At 31.8% G+C, this 19,832-nt stretch overlaps 2 protein-coding genes across 2 annotated transcripts; one reads left to right on the top strand and one right to left on the bottom strand.

Moving 5' to 3' along the window:
- The first annotated feature begins 5,438 nt into the window (after window positions 1-5,438).
- LOC148613894 (transmembrane protein 50B-like) lies at window positions 5,439-14,924 on the top strand. The gene is made up of 6 exons (XM_088587550.1): window positions 5,439-5,760; window positions 6,909-7,021; window positions 8,656-8,723; window positions 9,495-9,593; window positions 10,573-10,630; window positions 11,979-14,924. Exons 1-6 carry the CDS (start codon window positions 5,665-5,667, stop codon window positions 12,022-12,024), a joined length of 480 nt encoding a protein of 159 aa, XP_088443676.1. The 5' UTR covers window positions 5,439-5,664; the 3' UTR covers window positions 12,025-14,924.
- A 774-nt stretch (window positions 14,925-15,698) lies between these two features.
- Window positions 15,699-16,439, bottom strand: LOC148613893 (uncharacterized). Its single transcript, XM_088590393.1, has one exon. It carries the CDS (start codon window positions 16,437-16,439, stop codon window positions 15,699-15,701), a length of 741 nt encoding a protein of 246 aa, XP_088446519.1.
- Window positions 16,440-19,832: the final 3,393 nt, after the last annotated feature.

Raw genomic sequence — 19,832 nt, 5'->3', positions numbered from 1 at the left:
TTCTGTCCCTTAGCTTATAGAATATAATAGATTTTGATATCTCGTAGTGTATTATTCACTCCATTTTTAAACAGAATCGGAAATAAATAACACGCAGACGTACATGTATAATGGTAAAGCTATCATGCAGTGGTCACCGGTGTTTGTTTACTTCCTTTTTTGTATGATATTACTTCAGTAAAATTTACCTGATTTATTTTGTTTTATTTTTACACATTAATATTACATTGTAATTGGAATATATAGAGAAGGCGGGAAAGGAGGTCCTTCAATTTTTTTTTAGATTTTTGTAAGTAAAATTGATAGAAATAATTTATCATTCAGATTTAAATTCCTTTACCAATGTGTTGCTTTGAAATTTGGTGTAAGGATGTTTAAAAAGACTTAAATTTGAAACTGTTTCAATTAAGACAAAATAATGCAGTAGTACACAGTGTGTTTCCTTTTACAATTTAATTCTAAAGTGTTGATGTTTTGTTTCGAGTCTATTTGAAAATCCTTCTGACTTCAATATAGTGTTTGTTGAAAAATGAAAAAAAAAACATCTTAAGGGTACATTGTTTTTGAGTGGAAAAATAGACAGGTAGAAACACACGTCTAATTTGGCCCTGCATGCCTATGGATAAGGGCTCGTTCCATACTTCATAAAATCAACTTGTTTGATTTTGTTTTTGTTTTGTTTTTATTAAACCCTTTATGAAAACCCCAGTCTGTGCTATTTTGAACACCCCAACTTAATATGCACATTATCATTCTTGCATGGATCTAACTACTTGTACAAAGCCATTACTTTTGAACGAGAAAATCTTTCTCACAATTATTCTTTATTCTTGGTTGATTTTTTCCTACATGTATCACTTATGATCAAAGTCTATACCATATAAGGGGACAAACTCACGAGGCCTAATAAAACTTTTTTAATCGAAGTACATTTTACACGGAATTTCAATGTTTGTCCTGATCGATGTTACATGTAAGTACACGAATTAATAGTACCTGCAAAATAATTAAATTTCATTTTCGTATTTACTTGAAGTCGAATTTAGTCTTTTGATTCTATGAAATTGATAACACAAAACTTTCAGAGTCTCAATATAAAGATATTAAACCCAACTGATGAGTCCTTTCATGCATTTCTTTATCATCCTACAATATTTTTATTTATTTTCCAGTATCTGAATATTGAGTATTGATGATATGGAGGAATATCGCTGCTAAAACATAATAAATTAACGTCTGTAATAATAAATGAGATATAATGTTATGACAACAATTTGTACTTGTTCCTTCGTGGACAACTATAAAGAAGTCTTAAGATCTTTAAAATATGCAAATAATTTCTTTTCTTTCCTGTTGATATGTTTATGAATTGATTTTTTAAACACAAATACAGTCGGATGTCCTTGATTTCTCACCAAATCTAGTAAAGCTTTTAGGTATTTTTTTTAGTAAAACGTTATCCAAGCTGCTATCTAAAACTGAGTTAAAAACTTTACCATTGATTGCAATGATCTGTAATTTGCTTGGGTCTGCAGATTTATAGATTGGGGTATATATGCAAATGTCCACTGAGTAAGATTATTACCTGTCGAAAAAAAATCTGGAGCAAAAATTAATCGACCAGCTTCAGCATGTCGACAGATATTCGATATAAGTCCTGTAGTACGTGGGCTGAAATTATTCCTGTGCATCCCACAACTCATCAACCAAAATATGATTTTCAGGTACCATTTTCAGCTACACTTACACCTTCCTTTTACGAATCATTTAATCGTCAAAATAACTGAAGTAGTTTTGTATTTTTGGCTAATTTTTATACCTCGTTGAGGCTAAATTCCATTTGTTTATTCTTCGAATTTCAACATTCTCCCATACGAAGTAAATTGACATGTAAAGAAATTATCGTGTAGCCCACTGTCTCAGCTTTACAATGGTATCAAGAATGTTGCGTTAACACAAAGGGTTATGGAGTAAAATGAAAACATCCCCCTACCGCACCTAAGAATTGCTTGAATTGGCATATTTGTCAATGTCAAAACCTCGAGAGTATGTATGCTATAGTAAAAAATGGCTTATTTTGTATTTCCTGTTTGATATTATCACAATTAATACTTCTAGTGATCTTTTGTTGACATGTGGCGCTTTCCGATGTCCGAATTTAAATAACAAAAATGCAAACCGTGGAATTTTCGATTTTCCCGTAAAAAGACATATAAATTCGACTCCTTTAGTTATTGCTCCACCAACACGTCTCAAATTAGGTGACATTCAATAGATAATTTAATTTCCTACATGCATAAACCACGAAAAAATGATTTTCAAGAAAGGATTTTCAAAAAACGTTAAACCATTACCCCACCCCTAGAAAACTGGTCTCAGTATATCAGACATAATTCTCTTTCACAGCATAGCGACATTGTTAATCTCATATTTTAGGCATTCATAATTAAGATAATGATGTACTCAACATATCTGATAAATTCGGGTGCTTAGAACTTCTTTTTGGGGTTATGATTACTATTAAATCTTAAAAATTGGAATTTTCAGAAATTCGGAATTTCTTCTATATCACTTGTTAATTTTTTTTAATACTGTAGTTTTAACAAAGTTTTGTGTTATACATTATTCTTATATAGTGTCTTAGTTTTCAAACGAGCCCAGGTAATAAATATTTGAAAATTTTCAAGACAAGTTAGGTGAAGATATGCCAGCCCTGCCCAAAAACAAAGTATCTCAACATGAACCAAAATGTTAATTTGTCGCTGACGAACGATGTACAGTTGATATGTTGGGTACTGTTGTTTTAAATATAGATGTTTCAAACATATCTGTTCATTTCAGGCGCGTATTTTTTTTTCAGTTTCAATGTGACAATATTGAGTTTTACATAAAAAAGAAACGAATAACAAGGACTTCAAATGGTCGTGAAATCTTTTAAGATCTTTAGTGCTGAAACAAAATAAGAATAAAAATAGGTGGGTCCGTTTTGAGGTATATATAAGCATTTAAAATATTATCGGGAAAAGGATTTCTCTAGATGTTCTAGGTTTTGTCTTAGTTGGTGTTATCTGTTGAAACACTGAAGAAATATGGATTTGATAGAAGAAAAAAAACTTCCCATATAATATTTAAAAGGTGTGTTAAATGAAATTATGAAAAGAAAAGTGGAGATCACTTAGTGATAAAGTCATTTATGCTATGAAATGGATAAAACCTGAGGAGTTCGAAAATCTGACAAAAATGTCTGAATATGACCAGCGAACATCTTTAACAAAGGTGCTTGCAATGTTACTGCAAACATAAATGATATTTGTGTGTAAACCTCTAAAACCCGCAATGTTTATAGAAAATGTGCCGCAGACTGTGAACAAACTGTAAACATTATTGCAAATAAAATTGTTTGTCGCATATTTGCTGCATGTTAGTGATAACCTAAAGCGAACATTTCAGTCCTTTTTGAAGAAAAATCTGCATCATACCACTTACTCTACTATGGTCTTAGTTTATTTTCTGGACATTTTCTACAAGATGTTTCTGCAGTAGAAGCTGTACTATAAGACTTAACTTGCATTATCGACATCACAACTTGAATTATTAAGAATAATTATCCGTCTGTTGTTTTAAGTAGTACTCCAGGTAAGAATCATGCAAAATGTGATTCATTTTTGATTTTTGTTTAATATGTTATAGTAAACAGAAATTAACATGACTGGCTTTTCATATAACCCGTGTTCTAAGGAGATGAAAATTATATATGTACTGGTGAATTCAAACTTAAGGGTGATAACTCTGTAAATGATACTAAAATACAATAGAAACTATTGGATTTTCGATGTGGATTATCTCATAAGAGCAAACAGATTGGAATAAATTATAATACCATTCATTATATAGACCCATAAAACAAATTAATAAATAAAACTAAATTGACGTGTTTTGACATATTGACATATTGCAGCATTTGCATGTTTCTTACAAAGACTGCTACTTAATTACATGCTGGATTTCCCAATGTATCCTGGGACGTACGGCATGATGGTTCTGACCATGAAATTCATCTGCAATTGACTCCTTATAGGACTGATAGAATATGCTCAATGTTGCTAATGTACCAAATGACAATTTTGCAATAACGATCTGAAAAAAATGGAATAAAGTCTGAAACTTTAAGGAAAAGTTATTTTGATTATAAATTAGGATTTATGTTATATGCGGAGAGGGCATAACCAGTTTCTATGTTTAAACTGGTCTGCAGCTGGAATGTCAGTTAACGGCTAATAGTTCTTTGTGCATTTGTGACATTGTAACTACAACGTATAATCAATTTTAGCTTCACCAGGGACTCAAACCTTTTGAACTGATTTTAGGTGTGTTTCATTGTCTAATATTTTTCCTCAGAAAGGCGGAGGATTGTGATCACGCCAAAGTACTTTAACCTCGCCGCATTTTTGCGCCTGTCCCAAGTCAGGAATTTCTGTCCTCTATACACAGGCAAATTTCTCACATGAAATTCATTTTAATCAAGCTTCACGTGATATTGATCAGAACTTCACTTCATTAACTTAACACGACTTTCATGTAAACAATTCACGTGAATTTCACGTGAAATCTGTCACGAAGTTTATTTGCTCAATTCAGGTGAAAATAATGTGAAATAATTTTGACTGTGTATATGTATTGTTTCGTTTTGTTGCTAGGTATACTTGGGAAACTATTTCGCTGTACCTGTTTATAATGCTGTTTTTGGGCAAGCTGAAGTCTGCCCTGTGGTGTGAGGGGTTTCCTCGTCGATCATTGAAGACTCATGGGTGTTTTTCATCCCGGCGTGGTGGTTGTCTCTTTGACACATATTTATTATATCCATTCGCGTATATCATACTTTCATGGGTCCACATACTGAAAAACAATTATACCCCTCTATATATTGAATGGAATATTTTAACCAAGATGGGTTTCTACAAATAAAATAACAACATAATCGGTATTTTTATGTTGTATTTTGTCATAGGATTTATGTATGGCCACATATTTCAAATTTAAAACATGGAATATGAGATTTGAAATACTGTACCCATTTCTTTTAGGCATTTTTATGAGGTACCTACTAATCACGTTTATTTTATTTAACATATTCACAGAAGGGATACAGAAGTCTTTTCCTAGGTTGCTTTTAAATTAACGACATATTGATCAACACACTTCCCCTATTTTTTGTGTCGCAGGTCAGGGCGTGTATATTAGTATAATATAGTCTCTGTATAATTATAGTATGAACAAATAAAAAAGTTACAATAAAAGCAAAAAAAATATATTCACACAATGTGGTATTTTTTCCTACTATCTTATATTTTTATTTACTAAACTGTGTCAGGGTTAATATTAGATGTCTCGTCGTTCCAGAAAAATGGGACGAGACATTCTAGGTCTGTTTAGTATTATTTTCAAAGTTATAGCCCTTACATTATTTCCTGCTTTTTGACAATTCGAGCAGACAAGATTATCTTGATTGTTTTATTTTAATTAATTGCCCTACGTCTGTCATTAGGTGCAGGTAGTTGCATTTTAAATTTCCATTTAAGTTAACGTATGGTTGTTTCGACCTGTTGATAGAAGTGAGTCACCGTCATAAGTAGACTCGGGATCTAATTTTTACCAACATTGACCATGTCTGGCATTCTTGATAACTGCAACCCTCAATGTGAATGTATAGAGCTTGGTGAAAGAAGAAATTTGGTCGCAGCAATTGTTTCAGGATGTTTGGTAGGCATAAATACATTTAATTTTAGTAAATCTGGGATTAAACATATCCCAGGTAAATGTATTCGGATATGCTCAAAATGTTGAAAGATGTGGATAGAAACTTGCACAAAAAAAATGGAAGGTAGTGGCTCCTCATCCATGCATTGGTGGATGGGGAGCCTCTTCAGGCTAAATAATCTACATATCCAATTTGTGTCAGTAACATACAAATTCTTGATGTAAGCACCCAATTTGTCATGGAAAAAATTGTTGAACTTTTCCGCAAATGTACGACTATAGATGGTTGATCACATTTAATAAACTGGACAGTTTTCTATTTGTGTTATGTACTAGTCGGGCTGCAAATTTGATTCAGGGAGCAAGCCCCTGTACATGTAGGACAGATTTTATTTTAGTCAGATGAAGAACAAGTAACCGAAGTTATGATGACTGGTGCCAAAGTTGATGCATTGTCTTTATCATGTGTTTTAAAAATTTGTAATAAAATCTTTGATGGAAATGTAATTATCTCATATGTTAAAAAGTACTTCAGCACTAAAGCATGGGATGTTCTTAAAATAATAGTTTCTACAAAGAAGGACCAGTGTAAATGAATATGATTGTGATTGCTCTCTGGAATAGCAGCATTTCAATTCAAGATGTGTCGTACTGAATCATGTGCCAAAACAATTTTACTGAATGTGCTAACCTTGGGCTGACATTTTCATCCTGGTGGAGTTATTGTCTCTGACATATATACTATACCTACTCTTGTTGTATTTGTCTTAAAAATAGTCTTTCAAATTTGTTAAATATGTATTATGTATTATGTATATGTATTTTGTCTTAATTCTGAACAATTTATTTGTTAACTTTTATTGTATTTGTATCCTTTTGTATATATTTGTATAAACGAATTTCTAAATATTTCCATAGTACTAACGTACATGTAAATGAAATGTTTCTGTCATGATTTTGTGTGTTATTGACTCCAATTGGATATGTGGATTAATAGACTGAAGAGGATCCTCATCCTCGAATGTGTGGACAAGCAGCCACTGCCAAAATGAAAAAGGCATGGTTGACAAAAACTAAACCTCCAGTGCTCACAACACTTCTTTGATTTTGAATAATTCCTCTCAGTTCTTACATATCTTTTTTTGTTTCAGTTTTTTATTGGTTGGTGGATTGCTATAGATGCAGCAGCATACTACCCTGATGAGAAAGACTTGAACCATGCCTTCCATACATGTGGCGCAGTGGGGACTGTGGCATTTTTTATGTAAGAAAATGTAAAAATGTTGTATACTTATGCTGAATCAAGAAATGACTTTTTGCATTTATCATTCCACCTGTGTTATTCTGCCGCAACATGGCAGTTAGGGTTTGAAATTAGCAGGGTCCCACTCACTAATGGCCCCTAAAACTGGCGTGGGCTATTAAAATTTCTTATGTGATTGTGATTGTAAAGAATTATACATTTTGGCTACCAAAATTTAATTTGTGAGCTACCAGGCCAATTTTTTTATGTTAAAACCCTGCATGAGTGTTAATTATAATACCAAACCAAAGTTAAGAGTGGTACATTTGTAGGATTCATCCAGTCTACATGTATGTATACACATCGGGGTAAACTTCCCTAACCTGGTTAATGGATTTTGATGAAATTTAATAAGAAGGTTATGCATATATATATATGTAAAAATTGAAATATGATATGAGACAGGTGTTTCCTGAAAAGCTCCCAGAAAGCTGATTTTTATGGTCTTGGTTTTGACTTTGATAAAAAAAAATGCAATATTTACTACATGTATCTAACTATGACAATTTGTAACTCCTGTTGCATTTTTTATGAGCAACACGGTGGGTGTTTCTAGTAAAGCAGAGGATGCTTACCCTACCGGTGCACCTGGTCCATGCTCCCAGTTTTTAGTGGAGTCCGAGTTGTTCATTTGCTTTTGTTACCTTGTATGTATTATTTTAGTTACTTTATGTTCTTTGTTGTGTATGTCTGTTTTCCATGTCTGGTCTTTGTCTCTGGATTGCATTCTTTTGATTACCGCTATAACCTTGGTTCTCTTGATAACTCTTTAACCTTTAAATTAACGGTTGTAAAATGATGTCAGTACACCTGCACGAATGACCAGATGCGAATTATTTTTCTGGGGATCAAAATGCACAATACCAATTGACATTTCTACCATAAAAACTCCCTTTGAGAAATGGGGAATACCAAATTGAAAATAAAATGGTTTTATTATCTGCTGGGTTCTGCATACTTATGACCAGAAAAGCATCAATATCCAGTTTGTACCTTCAGTTTCAGGAGCTTAAGATAAGCATCATGGCAGTTCCCGTCTTGGAAAATATACACTAGTTTGGATGATTAAATACAAATTGAATCATACCTTTTTCAAGACAGGATTGGCCATAACAGTCTGCAGAATAGTGCCAAGATCTTTTCGAAAATGACGTAATCAGTATTACCCATAATTCTCCGGTACTTAAAAAATGTGAAACGATAATAAAACAAAACAAAAAGAATCAGTATAGAGAACCAAAATGAGACAATCCGAAACAAAATGAATTAAAATGTTTTACAGTTTGTAGAAACCATGTTTACCCATGCCAGAAAATTTGACTCAAAGACATTTCAGACCATGACCACACATAATTCTTTACGGATGCCAGACATTTTGGCCCATAGACATTAACAGACCATGACAATTAGGATAATGTATTGAGACAATTAAAACCTTGTATCATAACAAAATCTACCATATTGGAAGGTAATAAGCTTTATAATTAGAATAATATATCAAATCAGAGCCGACAAAAATTATCAAAGGTGTTTTTAATTAATGTTTCATAATATTTCGAGGGTTCTCTAATTAATGTTTTTCTTTGTATATTTAGGATCAACTCTGTTTCAAATGGTCAGATAAGAGGTGATTCATACAGCACAGGATGCCTTGGTCAAACAGGTAATATGATATGTATATGAATCTTGGCTTTATAAATTGCAATATTTTTCCTATAATAAAAATGTGTGTTCAATGTTTAACCCTTGTATGGTATTATTACTAATTAGGACATGTGCTACTTTTATTCTGATTAACTTTGATTCAGGTACATGTAATAATTTTAGTAGAATAAATATGTTTAAATAATCTTTACATTGGAGTGCACAATATTGTACATGTACATGTATACACCAAAAAAAATCTAAGAACCAATCTTATAGAACTGAATATGGATTTTCTAGTGTTTTCAAGAACTTTTTTGTAAAATGATTTATAAAATCAGTATTATTGCCAAGCTGCTGTTCTTTTTTTTTACACAATGTATTGTCATAAAGCAGCCTACAGGGCTTAAACTAGACATCAATGACAAGGAGAAGTTTTGGTAAACTATATCTGAAAAATAACAATATTGACATTTTTTATTATATAATCTATTACCAAAACTTCTCCCTGTCAAAGACAAAAGGGAGAAGTGAGTACAAACAAGGAGAAGTTTTTGCTTATTTCTCCTTGATTAGGCCCTGAGCCTACTCTATGAGGTATTTTATTCAAAGTGAAAAAAAACACATTCTGATACAGTGCATAATTTGTATTATTTACTTTAGAAACCCATGGAACCCCAGTTAAATGTTCATGCATGTGTGAATCTTAAGCTTATACAATGATGATATAAATGAATTCAAGTTTCAACATTTTATAATGTTACTGATGTTTTTCTCTCATTATTTTCAGGTGCTAGAATCTGGCTGTTTATAGGATTTTTGCTTGGATTTTGTGCTCTCATTGCTGCTTCCTGGATATTGTTTGGTTACTATGTTGTGAACCACACTGGTAGGTTCATTACTGTCAACACTATATTTTAATTTCTCCACTCTTCACAGTGGAGACTTTGTGAGTGGAGTCAAGTCTCCACCTAACACAATGGAGTCACCATTTCAAAATATGCTTGTAGTGCAATTCTTTTGTTTACATGACAAACTATATTTCATGATTCTTTACGTTTAAAATCATTTGAGTTATATACAGAAATAATAAATAAAAAATATTAGAAATGAAGCAATTTTATCACAGCTTTTAACTTAGTGGGGTCATAGTGAAGTCACTGTGGAGGAAAATGGTGACACCACTGTATAGAGTAGAGAAATCTAAATTTGTGTTGACCGAAGTGTGTATGTGCATGTAACTCCTTCTGAAAGACTGATATAATTTAATTAGATATCAAATTGTTCTATTTTAGTAACAAAACCATACTCAAGGATTTAGTAAATATTTCTGTTATTACTCTTGGATTATAGAGCCTTCTACATTTTTGACAGTTTAAACATTCTGCTGATCTTCCAGATATCAACTATTTGTCAATAAAAATAAATAAGATTTTAATATTTTGGCAATCTTCTCAATTTTGAACTCTTTGAAAACAAAACTTCTCTTGATTTTTTTTTCACAAGAAGATAAGCATATGTGGTTTTTTTTTTCACAAGAAGTTAAGCATATGTGTTTTTTTGTTTTTGTTTTTTCACAAGAAGTTAAGCATGTGTTTTTTTTTTCACAAGAAGTTAAGCATGTGTTTTTTTTTTTTTTTTTTTATTTTCACAAGAAGTTAAGCATATGTGTTTTTTTGTTTTTGTTTTTGTTTTTTCACAAGAAGTTAAGCATGTGTTTTTTTCACAAGAAGTTAAGCATATGTGTTTTTTTTTTGTTTTTTTTTTCACAAGAAGTTAAGCATATGTGTTGTTTTTTTTTTCACAAGAAGTTAAGCATATGTGATATTAAACAGTATTATTTTTACAGTGTTTCTTTTTTTTTTTAGAAGCACCAGACTATGCTGGCATTGCAATCTTCCTACAGAATGCACTCATCTTCTTCAGGTACATAAATTCTTTATATTCATGGCAGTATTATAAAACATGTAACTTAAATATAATGCTTTTCTTTAAACAAAATGGTTTCTGTTTTCCTATTCAAAACATTAGATATTGGTAGGTACATGTACTAGGTTGATGATTTTTTTTCTCTGAAACTGTTGAAAAGGACCTCATTTCGAAAGAGATGTGCTTGTAATAGAAACACAATTAAAGAACATTTTAAGAGGTCTTTTATGTAGTTCTTGTTAAAAATCTATCACATACACTGAATTAAGTTGGTCCTCAACTATATAAGAGATGCTGGATACTGTAAAAGGTCCAACAAATAATAGTCCTGTTTCCTGCCACCAGCAAGAAAAAAATAGGTAGATAAATTATTTTATTTTTCAAAATCATTTTACATTGAGTTAATGGCTTAATAATCTAAACTTTAACAGTGCTTGAGCCAAAATGGCCATAAAAAGTTTGTTTAGGGTAAGCACAAAAAAAGGGTAGGTAGGGATAATTAAGGTAGCGAGAAACAAACATTTTTTTTGCCTAAACCATTTATGCCAAGTGTAATTGGATAATTAAAGACTACAATATGTGAACAATTATATTTGCAAATATATCTTTTATTTCCATTTATACAAAATTAGATTTTAAATGATAATGGTCATATTTATAAATTCTTTAAAATGTGAAATAGAAAATATGACTATGATTTGAAGTCTAGCATGAAATAAGATGCATCACCCATGGCAGATGTTGACATCACGTCTTGTTCCAGTAACTGAAAATATCTGCCAATAACATCAAACTTAAATGAACGGATTGCCATTCAGTTTGTTTGTTTGGTTTTTTTTTTTTAATTTCTATGAAATTCTATGCTCCTCAATCACAGAAGTGTTTACTTGTACAGATTTTCCGTATTTTCTACAGATTTTGACTGCAAATTACCCTCTACGGATTGTGAATATCTCCATAGTTCCTTTGTTAAAATTTCAGAAAGTGGAGGATTTTACGGATCATTTCTATAGAATACTTTGACAAATACGGATTGTCGTCAAGTAGTAAAAACCAATCTTCAATCAGCTATACAAGTTATTTTACAAAAAATAATCTGAATGAAAACGGAATTTCTAATAATTCTGATGTTGTTGCTTAAACTTCTAGATGTGAATCAGAAACTTACTACCTGTATGTCCAAATGTTGTAAGATAGTTTTTGCCATAGCTTTTATTTTCTATTAATTTTCCACATTTAATTGACTAGTATTTGAATTACATATGAAATGATCTTACCAGTATTTAATGGATTAACCATACTTCCAGAGGATAGAATAAACCTGCATTTATCTTGTCTATTTCAGCTCTTTGTTATTCAAGTTTGGGAGGACAGAAGATCTGTGGGCATAGAGGAGAAGGCTTGCAATTTATTTGACAATATTTGGTGACTTATATTACCTATCTTTACTAGATAAAAAAAACATCCTGTATTTTCTATTAATTTGAAGTTATATCCCTTTAATCATAGATCTTGGTTTGCTTCAAGCTGACAGAATATGGCCAGTGAGCTTAACATATGTGAATAGAATAAGCCTGTTTGTTCAAATGCAGGAGTATATGCTTCTTCATGTAAAATAGTGACGTTTCATTCTGTCAATACATTTTAATCCAATGGCTTCATTTGCTGTATTTAATATATACATTTTGTACATGTAGTTCTGCTACCATTTTTAAGTTTTCACAACTTCTTTTCTATGACAGTATTCTTTTTCTCTTGCTTAAAGAATATTATTTCTGTCAATGTTTCTTTTAAATATTTTTTTCTGTTCCCATAAATGAAAGTTTCCTATACATGTATCTTTCAAATCTTTTCATCTCAACATTAGCTTTCATCTGACTATGGTAATTTTGATTTTTTGACATGTAGGTTTCTTATGACAATCTATGTCCTTAACATTATTATATAGTTAAAAAGCATGAAAGTTTGTACTTTTTCAAAACATTTTAGTGGTTTCACACATTGACTGCTCTATATCCTCAACATGTAAATTGTCGTATAATTAACAAATGAGCATGAATATCATGAAAGTTGGTACTTTTCAAAACATTTTTATTGGTTTCAAACACTGACCAACACGTCTGTGTATTTTGGTCAATAAAGATTAAAAAGACAGTTTTAGACATGAAGTCTTTTTATATTTTGTGTAATATGTATATAATTTATTTATTGTTATACCACGGAAGTTTAATAATTTGTTGTTTACTGAGTGTAAATTTGTACTTTTATCAAATTAGGGGGCATTCTTATTATTCTTGTAGTTTTTTATATGACAGCAAAAAATTTGCGGTCATATAATGTTACGGTGCAGTCGTCATCAGGGGGACACTTGGTTTCCATACAATAACTTTGTTGTGGTTGACCAGTTGTTCTGAAATTTTGATATGATTTTACTTACCATTTAAGAAAGGTTCCTAACTAATTTGGACTTTGTGGCACCTACTGTTTTAGAAAAGGTGGCTAAATGGGTAAAAATAGGCATTTTACTAAAACCCATGTAGAATGCTTTTTTATTTTACTTATTTTTTTATTACATTGTATTGTGTTCCTTATTTAATTCTGGTAAACTAATGTAAAAGGCAGTTTTTATGTGTTTGGACTATTTTCAATTTATAGGGGGTCAAAGTAAGGCAAACCCAAAAAATTCAACTTTCTTTTTTAATTTTTGTTCCAATTTTGAAAATTCTTTTTTTATTGGATTCTTATAAATTTCCTGCCTGCATTGTTCAATCAGATTTTAGATATCTCTTATGTTTTTTTTTATTGTAGGGGATCAAAGGGGCCACACCTGAAAAAGTTTACATTTTTGTTTTTGGTCAAATACCATAAAAAAAATTTGTTTTTCCATTGAATTCCTTATAAAAAACCCTGCCTGTGTATTTCAGTCAGATTTCAAATATTACTTACAGTTTTCTAGTTATAAGGGGTAAAAGGTGCCACACCTGAAAAAATCTTTTTTTTTTAATTTTTGGTTTGATTTTGAAAATTTTTAATTAATTTAAAATTTTGTGCAATATAGTGTCCAAACCATTTGATATATCAATAATAAATTGTAAGTCCGTATGCGTAAGTGTGTCAAAAACTTGTGTTGTTGACACTTAACCCAGTTGTTCAGGGTTCGACCACTGCAGTCATATCATGCGCTTGGAGAAGCTTTTTATTTGTTTTTGTTTATATGTATAAATTGAGATTTTTTAAACCTGACTTAGTGTATTAGTGATTATGTATGCAGTGATTTAATTTTCACCATATTTATAGTAGACTTAGGGAAAATAAATGTGCAGAAATAACTTCCCTGAAAAATTTACAGTTGTTCCACCTGGTATGATAAATTATTTATTACAGGATTGCAAAGTTAAAGTTTTTTTTTTCCAAATTTTCATCCTATTACAGGAAAAAAGAAACCATTTATATAGGATCTTGTCCTATCACTATTTATATATATATGAAATGAAAACATTTGCATTGTGTGTAAAATTAGAAATTTATCATTTAACATCAGCTTTTTCTTTCTAATAGACTAGGTCTTTGTTAGCTCATATTTTTTATTGAAAAAATATTGACTAGCAATTTTTTTAAAATGTGATGAGAGAAAAAAAAACTAAATAATCTGTATAATGCCAAACTTCTGTAAATGAAAAACAATTTTGATTATTTGTTTTCTACTTGATCAAATCAGGGGTGGATCCAGGATTTGGGTTTAGGTGGAGGGGGGGGCATTGATTGAAGTAAATGCCATGCAAAACAAGTTAAAAAATATTGACTGAAACTTGTGGTGAAAATATTTTTTCTTACTGATTTAGGGGGGCGTACACCCAGTGCGCCAGTCCTTGGATCTGTGCCTGCAGATAATATGGCTAACAGATTAGTCCTGTAGAAAGAATTTTCAAAACCTTGGGTAAAATTATAAAGTCAGGAAAATGTTGCCTTAATTATATCCTCCATCCCCCACCCCAACCCAAGGATAAAAGTATTTCCAGGTAACACGCCTGAATCTCACCTAAAAAAAATCTGTTCAGAACTAATTTTGAAAGAATATTACTTGAAATAAAATGGCCTAATTTTAAAGTTATCATTAACTCATTGTATTGTGGATTTAAAATATTATAGATATAAATGGTGCAAATAATATAGAGATATATGTGCTGGTGTTTTTTATTGCGTCTTACATGTATGTTTTTCTTTGTTTTGGTGGATGATCAAGTCATTCTTAGATGTCATGTTATATAATAAATTTTGTTTTGATTCTGTTTTTTGTCTTGAATTTGTTTTTTTTTTCTGATAGAGATTATATTTTTACAGTTTAGAAATGTTTAGAAAAATGTCTGGAAAAAGATTTGGTTTGTGGTTAACTTTTTTTAGTATCAAGTTTAAGGGTAAACATGAAAATATTGTTCATATTGGTCAGTCATGGAAGTTGCATGACGTGTACGAAAAGCTGTGATTTGTGCATAAAAGAAAACCACTTTAATATTATTTAAATACATGTACATCGACAAATTAACAAATATTTTTTACACGGTTGGAGCTGTCAAAGCTTGAAATATACTATGTGGAGTCTACAAGTAGTCACTGCAATTACCGAGTACTGGGTAAAGATTAAGTACTGTACACGTGCATCGCCATAAGAAGTCCCAAAACTTAGCTTGAAACGAGATTTCTAAAGGTGTTGGATATATGTACTTGAAAGTTTTAAGTTCACTCTGGGTATAAAAAGTAGTATTTTGGTCCCTTACTTTTTGGCAATGAAATTTCACACAAGCTTTCTTAATTATCTTACTATTAGCTCAAATTTGAATTTTCGAGCTCAGTAGATACTAATATGCTCTATTAACTGAATAAAAAAGATGAAAAAATGTGGAATTTAATTAAAAATAGTAAGACATACAAAACTAGTACATACATTATTCATGTCTGTATAATAAAATTCCATCTCATTATTTTGAACTGAGCACTAAAACATAATTATAGGTTCATTGAAATGAAAGAAAACACATCCGCAATAGAGAACTAATATCTTGGATTATTATTGTCTTGAAGTTCCTATATACACTATATCTGAACTTGAATGCAATGAATCATGTCCTAGGAAGTTTAGTGAACTCCTTAAGTTTATTTTATCATTTCTATTGCTATCCACCATATTGGCACGAGACCCTATAGACGACCGTTCTTCTTTTGCGAAATGCCTATCGTGCATGTGGTTTTCACCGAAACGTTTGCAAGCACATGAAGGTAAAGAACAACTTGATCCCGATGATAATAGCCCAAACGGCGAATGTAGTGGTTGCGAAGGCATATTCGGAGACAAGTTCCCGAATTGTTGATGGAGATGTTGGTAGCTTTGCCCATATGGAGGGAACGGTCTGCCGTAAAGTCTCTGGGTTGCAGCAGTGTTCCTGTAAATGTCATCCAACAGTTGTTTCATCTCGTCAACCGACTTGTTCAACATTTGAATATAATTCCTCGCTAATGATAAGGTAGCAATTTTAGACAGTTTTCTCACTGATGGTCCTTTTGCATAAGGCATAACCTCTCGTAAACTTTCCAACGCCGAGTTAAGATCGTGCATTCGTTTTCGCTCACGTTTGTTTATTTTCGCACGAAGTTCCTGAATTTCCTCAGGGTTAAGTCCTTTTAGGGCATAGCTAGATTTTCTTCTTCTTCCACCATTTTCCTTTTTCTCCCTTTTCTCCTTTTTTGCTTGAACTCCGTCGTCACTAACTACATCTATGTAAGAATTGCTGTCTTCCTCGTTGTCGTACATTTCAGGCGAATATTTTTGGTAAAGTTGCGAATTAAAAAAATTGTCCAGAAAGGTAAAGAAACGTAAGTTTTTGTGAAATACCCTTTCTTCTACGCTTTTTGAAATGGAATGGATGTTCTTGATACGCAGAAATGGTTTGGTGTTATAGAGGGCGTGACTTGTGGCTAATTGGGGCTCTCTAACTATGGTCAATTGAACGCAAGTCTAATGGTCTAATTCACACCTCGGACTTTAAAGAGATTGGCTAACCGACCAATTATTTAATAAGGTGCTGATCTTGAGATGATAGCGAATGTTCGAAAAAAAATGATGTTGCCAATTCATTCTTGTTTTTAGAGCATCTGCGCATCTGCACTTTTTTCTTACCGACTGCAAAGATGCAAAGTGTGGATGTGTTTTGTTTTGTTTATTTTTTTATTATTTTAGTGTTTTATTTTATTTATTTATTTTATTTTATTTTTTTTTGGGGGGGGGTTTTGATTTTGTTTTTCGTTTGTTTGATTTGCATAAGTTGCATAACTCTGTATATTTTATGCAAATCGATTAGTTGGTTTATCGGTTGTTTATTTTTATAAGAAATAGCAATTCGTGAAAGGTTAGAATAATAATTTTCTTTTTAGTCCTTTAAAGCAATTACATTTTCCATTAAATCCTGTAAACTGTCCTAAACTATTTTCCATAGCAAGCCTAGGTGGGTATAATCCCTGGGAAGCGTTGACTTCGATCGCTTTAAATTGAAATTCTTCCGTGAGAGAAAAAGAAAGATTTTTAAAGCCCAGTGCATTTAGCTGTGGTGAGTGGAAATCTTACTTCGATGGAATTATCACTATTCCGTAATTACAAATCGCGTAAAATTAAAGTTCAGGCGTTTTCCTTTGAAATATAAGTCACCGCAACACAGGTGTGCTACAATTTAAAGCGAAACCGCCGTAATGGGACAACAATGAAAAGGCGATACATCAAATAGGTGAAAATCCTTAAAATGCGATGTTACAGAATTATTATGAAGTAACATTTCTTGAATAACGGTATCTTTATAGAAGTCAATTTATAAGTGAATTTTAATTTATTTTTATTGTATGTTTACCGGATTACCACGTGGCTGTCAATTTGTTCTGAAAAGATCTATGTAAATAAAGCCCATTGTGAAATAAATCCGAAGTTACAAATCCTGACAAAAATAGGCTTAGCACCTGTGCTGCGAACAAGAAGTTCCCGCCCAATTATCGTTAGGTGCCGAAAATACATAACGGTTTTCAAAACAAGGTTAAAAGTAACTGTTTCCTTATATTCGGTGAAAAATCGGGAAGGTAAAGGAAATGTTATTATAGCAGACAACTAAAATTAATGACCTATAGTCTCAGAGGTGTCTTCGATGTGTGTCATTATTTTTAGAATGTTCATTTGTTAAAACTAGAACATTTTGTCTGAAATTTTAATAATTAATTTTACCCGACCTTAGTTAGATTGTTGACTGAATAACGTTTATAAGACTTTTTAAAAGGACTGCCCATCTGTCTTTTGAATTTTAGTTGAAGTTATTCCTTATATTTTAAAATATTGCTGTTAATATAAAGACAATTTACTAATAAAACATAGAAATAATTTAATTATTATAACTTGTGCCCCATTTTTGTATGTTTTGAAAATAAACAGTGTGTATTGAATGCAATTTCTGTATTCAGCATTTTTACATATGTCCTCGATAATACAATGCTTGGATGCGACATATGGCGAAACAGAGTAACGACAGTTCCAATACTTTTTACAGTTTTCGTCAATCCAATTTCATCTGAAATTTGTTGGATTTCTTTTATTGTGCATTAAGAGTAAAACGTAAAACGTGCTGTGAAAATTTGTGAGAATGTGGTCGATAATTGGCGTTTTCAATGCACAGCAGATCATATCTGCAAAACTTGCCGCCTAAGTCCCTCCCCATTGGCACGTCTGGTGCTAAACATGGTGGTTATCCTAACAGTGGGTATTGATTCAAGAGAAATAGAAAAGAGAACGCCGGTCCCGAATATGGCTGTTATGACGGTATTTAGAGCGATTATTAGCCGTTACAAATGATTAGTTAGGCCTTTAATACAAACTGTCTGTTGAATACACGAATAAGACAAGGAGCAACTTTTTTTAGGCGTGCCCGTCGAAGACGGGTCTTATTGTGACATACGAATGTCCGTCCGTCTGCGTTAACATGTCACACCGTAATTTGAAAACCCCCTAATTAATGAAGTTGAAATTTACACAAATGTTTGTTATTTTTGTCTCACACTGATGGTTTTTATACTTTTCGAAGAAAGTTCCAGTATCAGTTTCTAAGTTATGATTTATTTTTAAAAGGAGGTCAAATATTTATATGTCATCCCACATTTTTTATATGGCAAATTGGATTTACTTCAAGCTACACACAGTCGTTTGTGCAGTTGTTTAAAGGTCTGTATGCTTTTGGTGAAAACCCTATTTTTCTTTTTCGAGTTATTTACTTCTTCATTTTAGGGGATTTTTTCGCACTCCGTATCGTTACTTGAGAACCCCTTCAAACATTACACAATTGTTTGTTATATGATGGTCTAACGGCCTGTATACTTGTTGGATAAAATATTTGATCTTTAGTTTCAGATTAATGAGACTTTTTCATATTTGTAAGGTTTTTTTTTCAATGTCTCACTGTTAGTCCATCATGGTGACGAGCGTATTTTACGCTTACTGCGCATCAGTTTATTATTTTGTTTCATTGCAAAGGCTTTTGACTCAGGAATTTATTTATTCAAGCAGTCCTTTTTATATTTTTGTTATTTCAAATTTGAACTTATTCCCCTGAAATAAATTGGTTACTCCCTAAAGCAGTTTAACTTTGGAATTGTTTATTCATAGAATTTTTAAGTGTACTTGTATAACTCACCGAAATGCAAAAACTTACACATTTTTTTCTGAATTTTCACAAAATATAAAACCCCGACACCCAGATCCTGGATTCGCCATTATAGTGGGGTTTTTTTTACGAGAAAATATAAGTTTACAAGTATCCTCGTGTTATATCATGCAGTAAAAGATAGAAGAAACATCGACTGAAGTGAAGAAAAGCAAAACGCATCATTGCAAAACTATTATTTTTCCACGTGTACTTGGACCAGGCCGGGGTACCATAAATTTTCGAATGTTTTTTTTTTCCCCCAATATCTTATTTTGTTTTCTTTCTTGTGTGTGACAAATGCGACATAGTATTTGTTGATACTCATGCCAAGTTCTTTCCTTGAACTCAAAGCTATATATATATATATATATATATATATAGATAAGACACGATTTTGTGACGGACGGGCATACAGAAAAGCCGATTACTGTAGGGCTTCCATTAATAGTCGGTCGTGTCATTATCAAATACAA

Source organism: Perna viridis, chromosome 6, assembly GCF_037379345.1.
Source record: "Perna viridis isolate PV_CMFRI_1.1 ecotype Kerala chromosome 6, ASM3737934v1, whole genome shotgun sequence".
NCBI lineage: Eukaryota > Metazoa > Mollusca > Bivalvia > Mytilida > Mytilidae > Perna > Perna viridis.
Note: the sequence above shows the minus strand (reverse complement) of the source record. Positions and strands in the feature narration are given on the sequence as shown.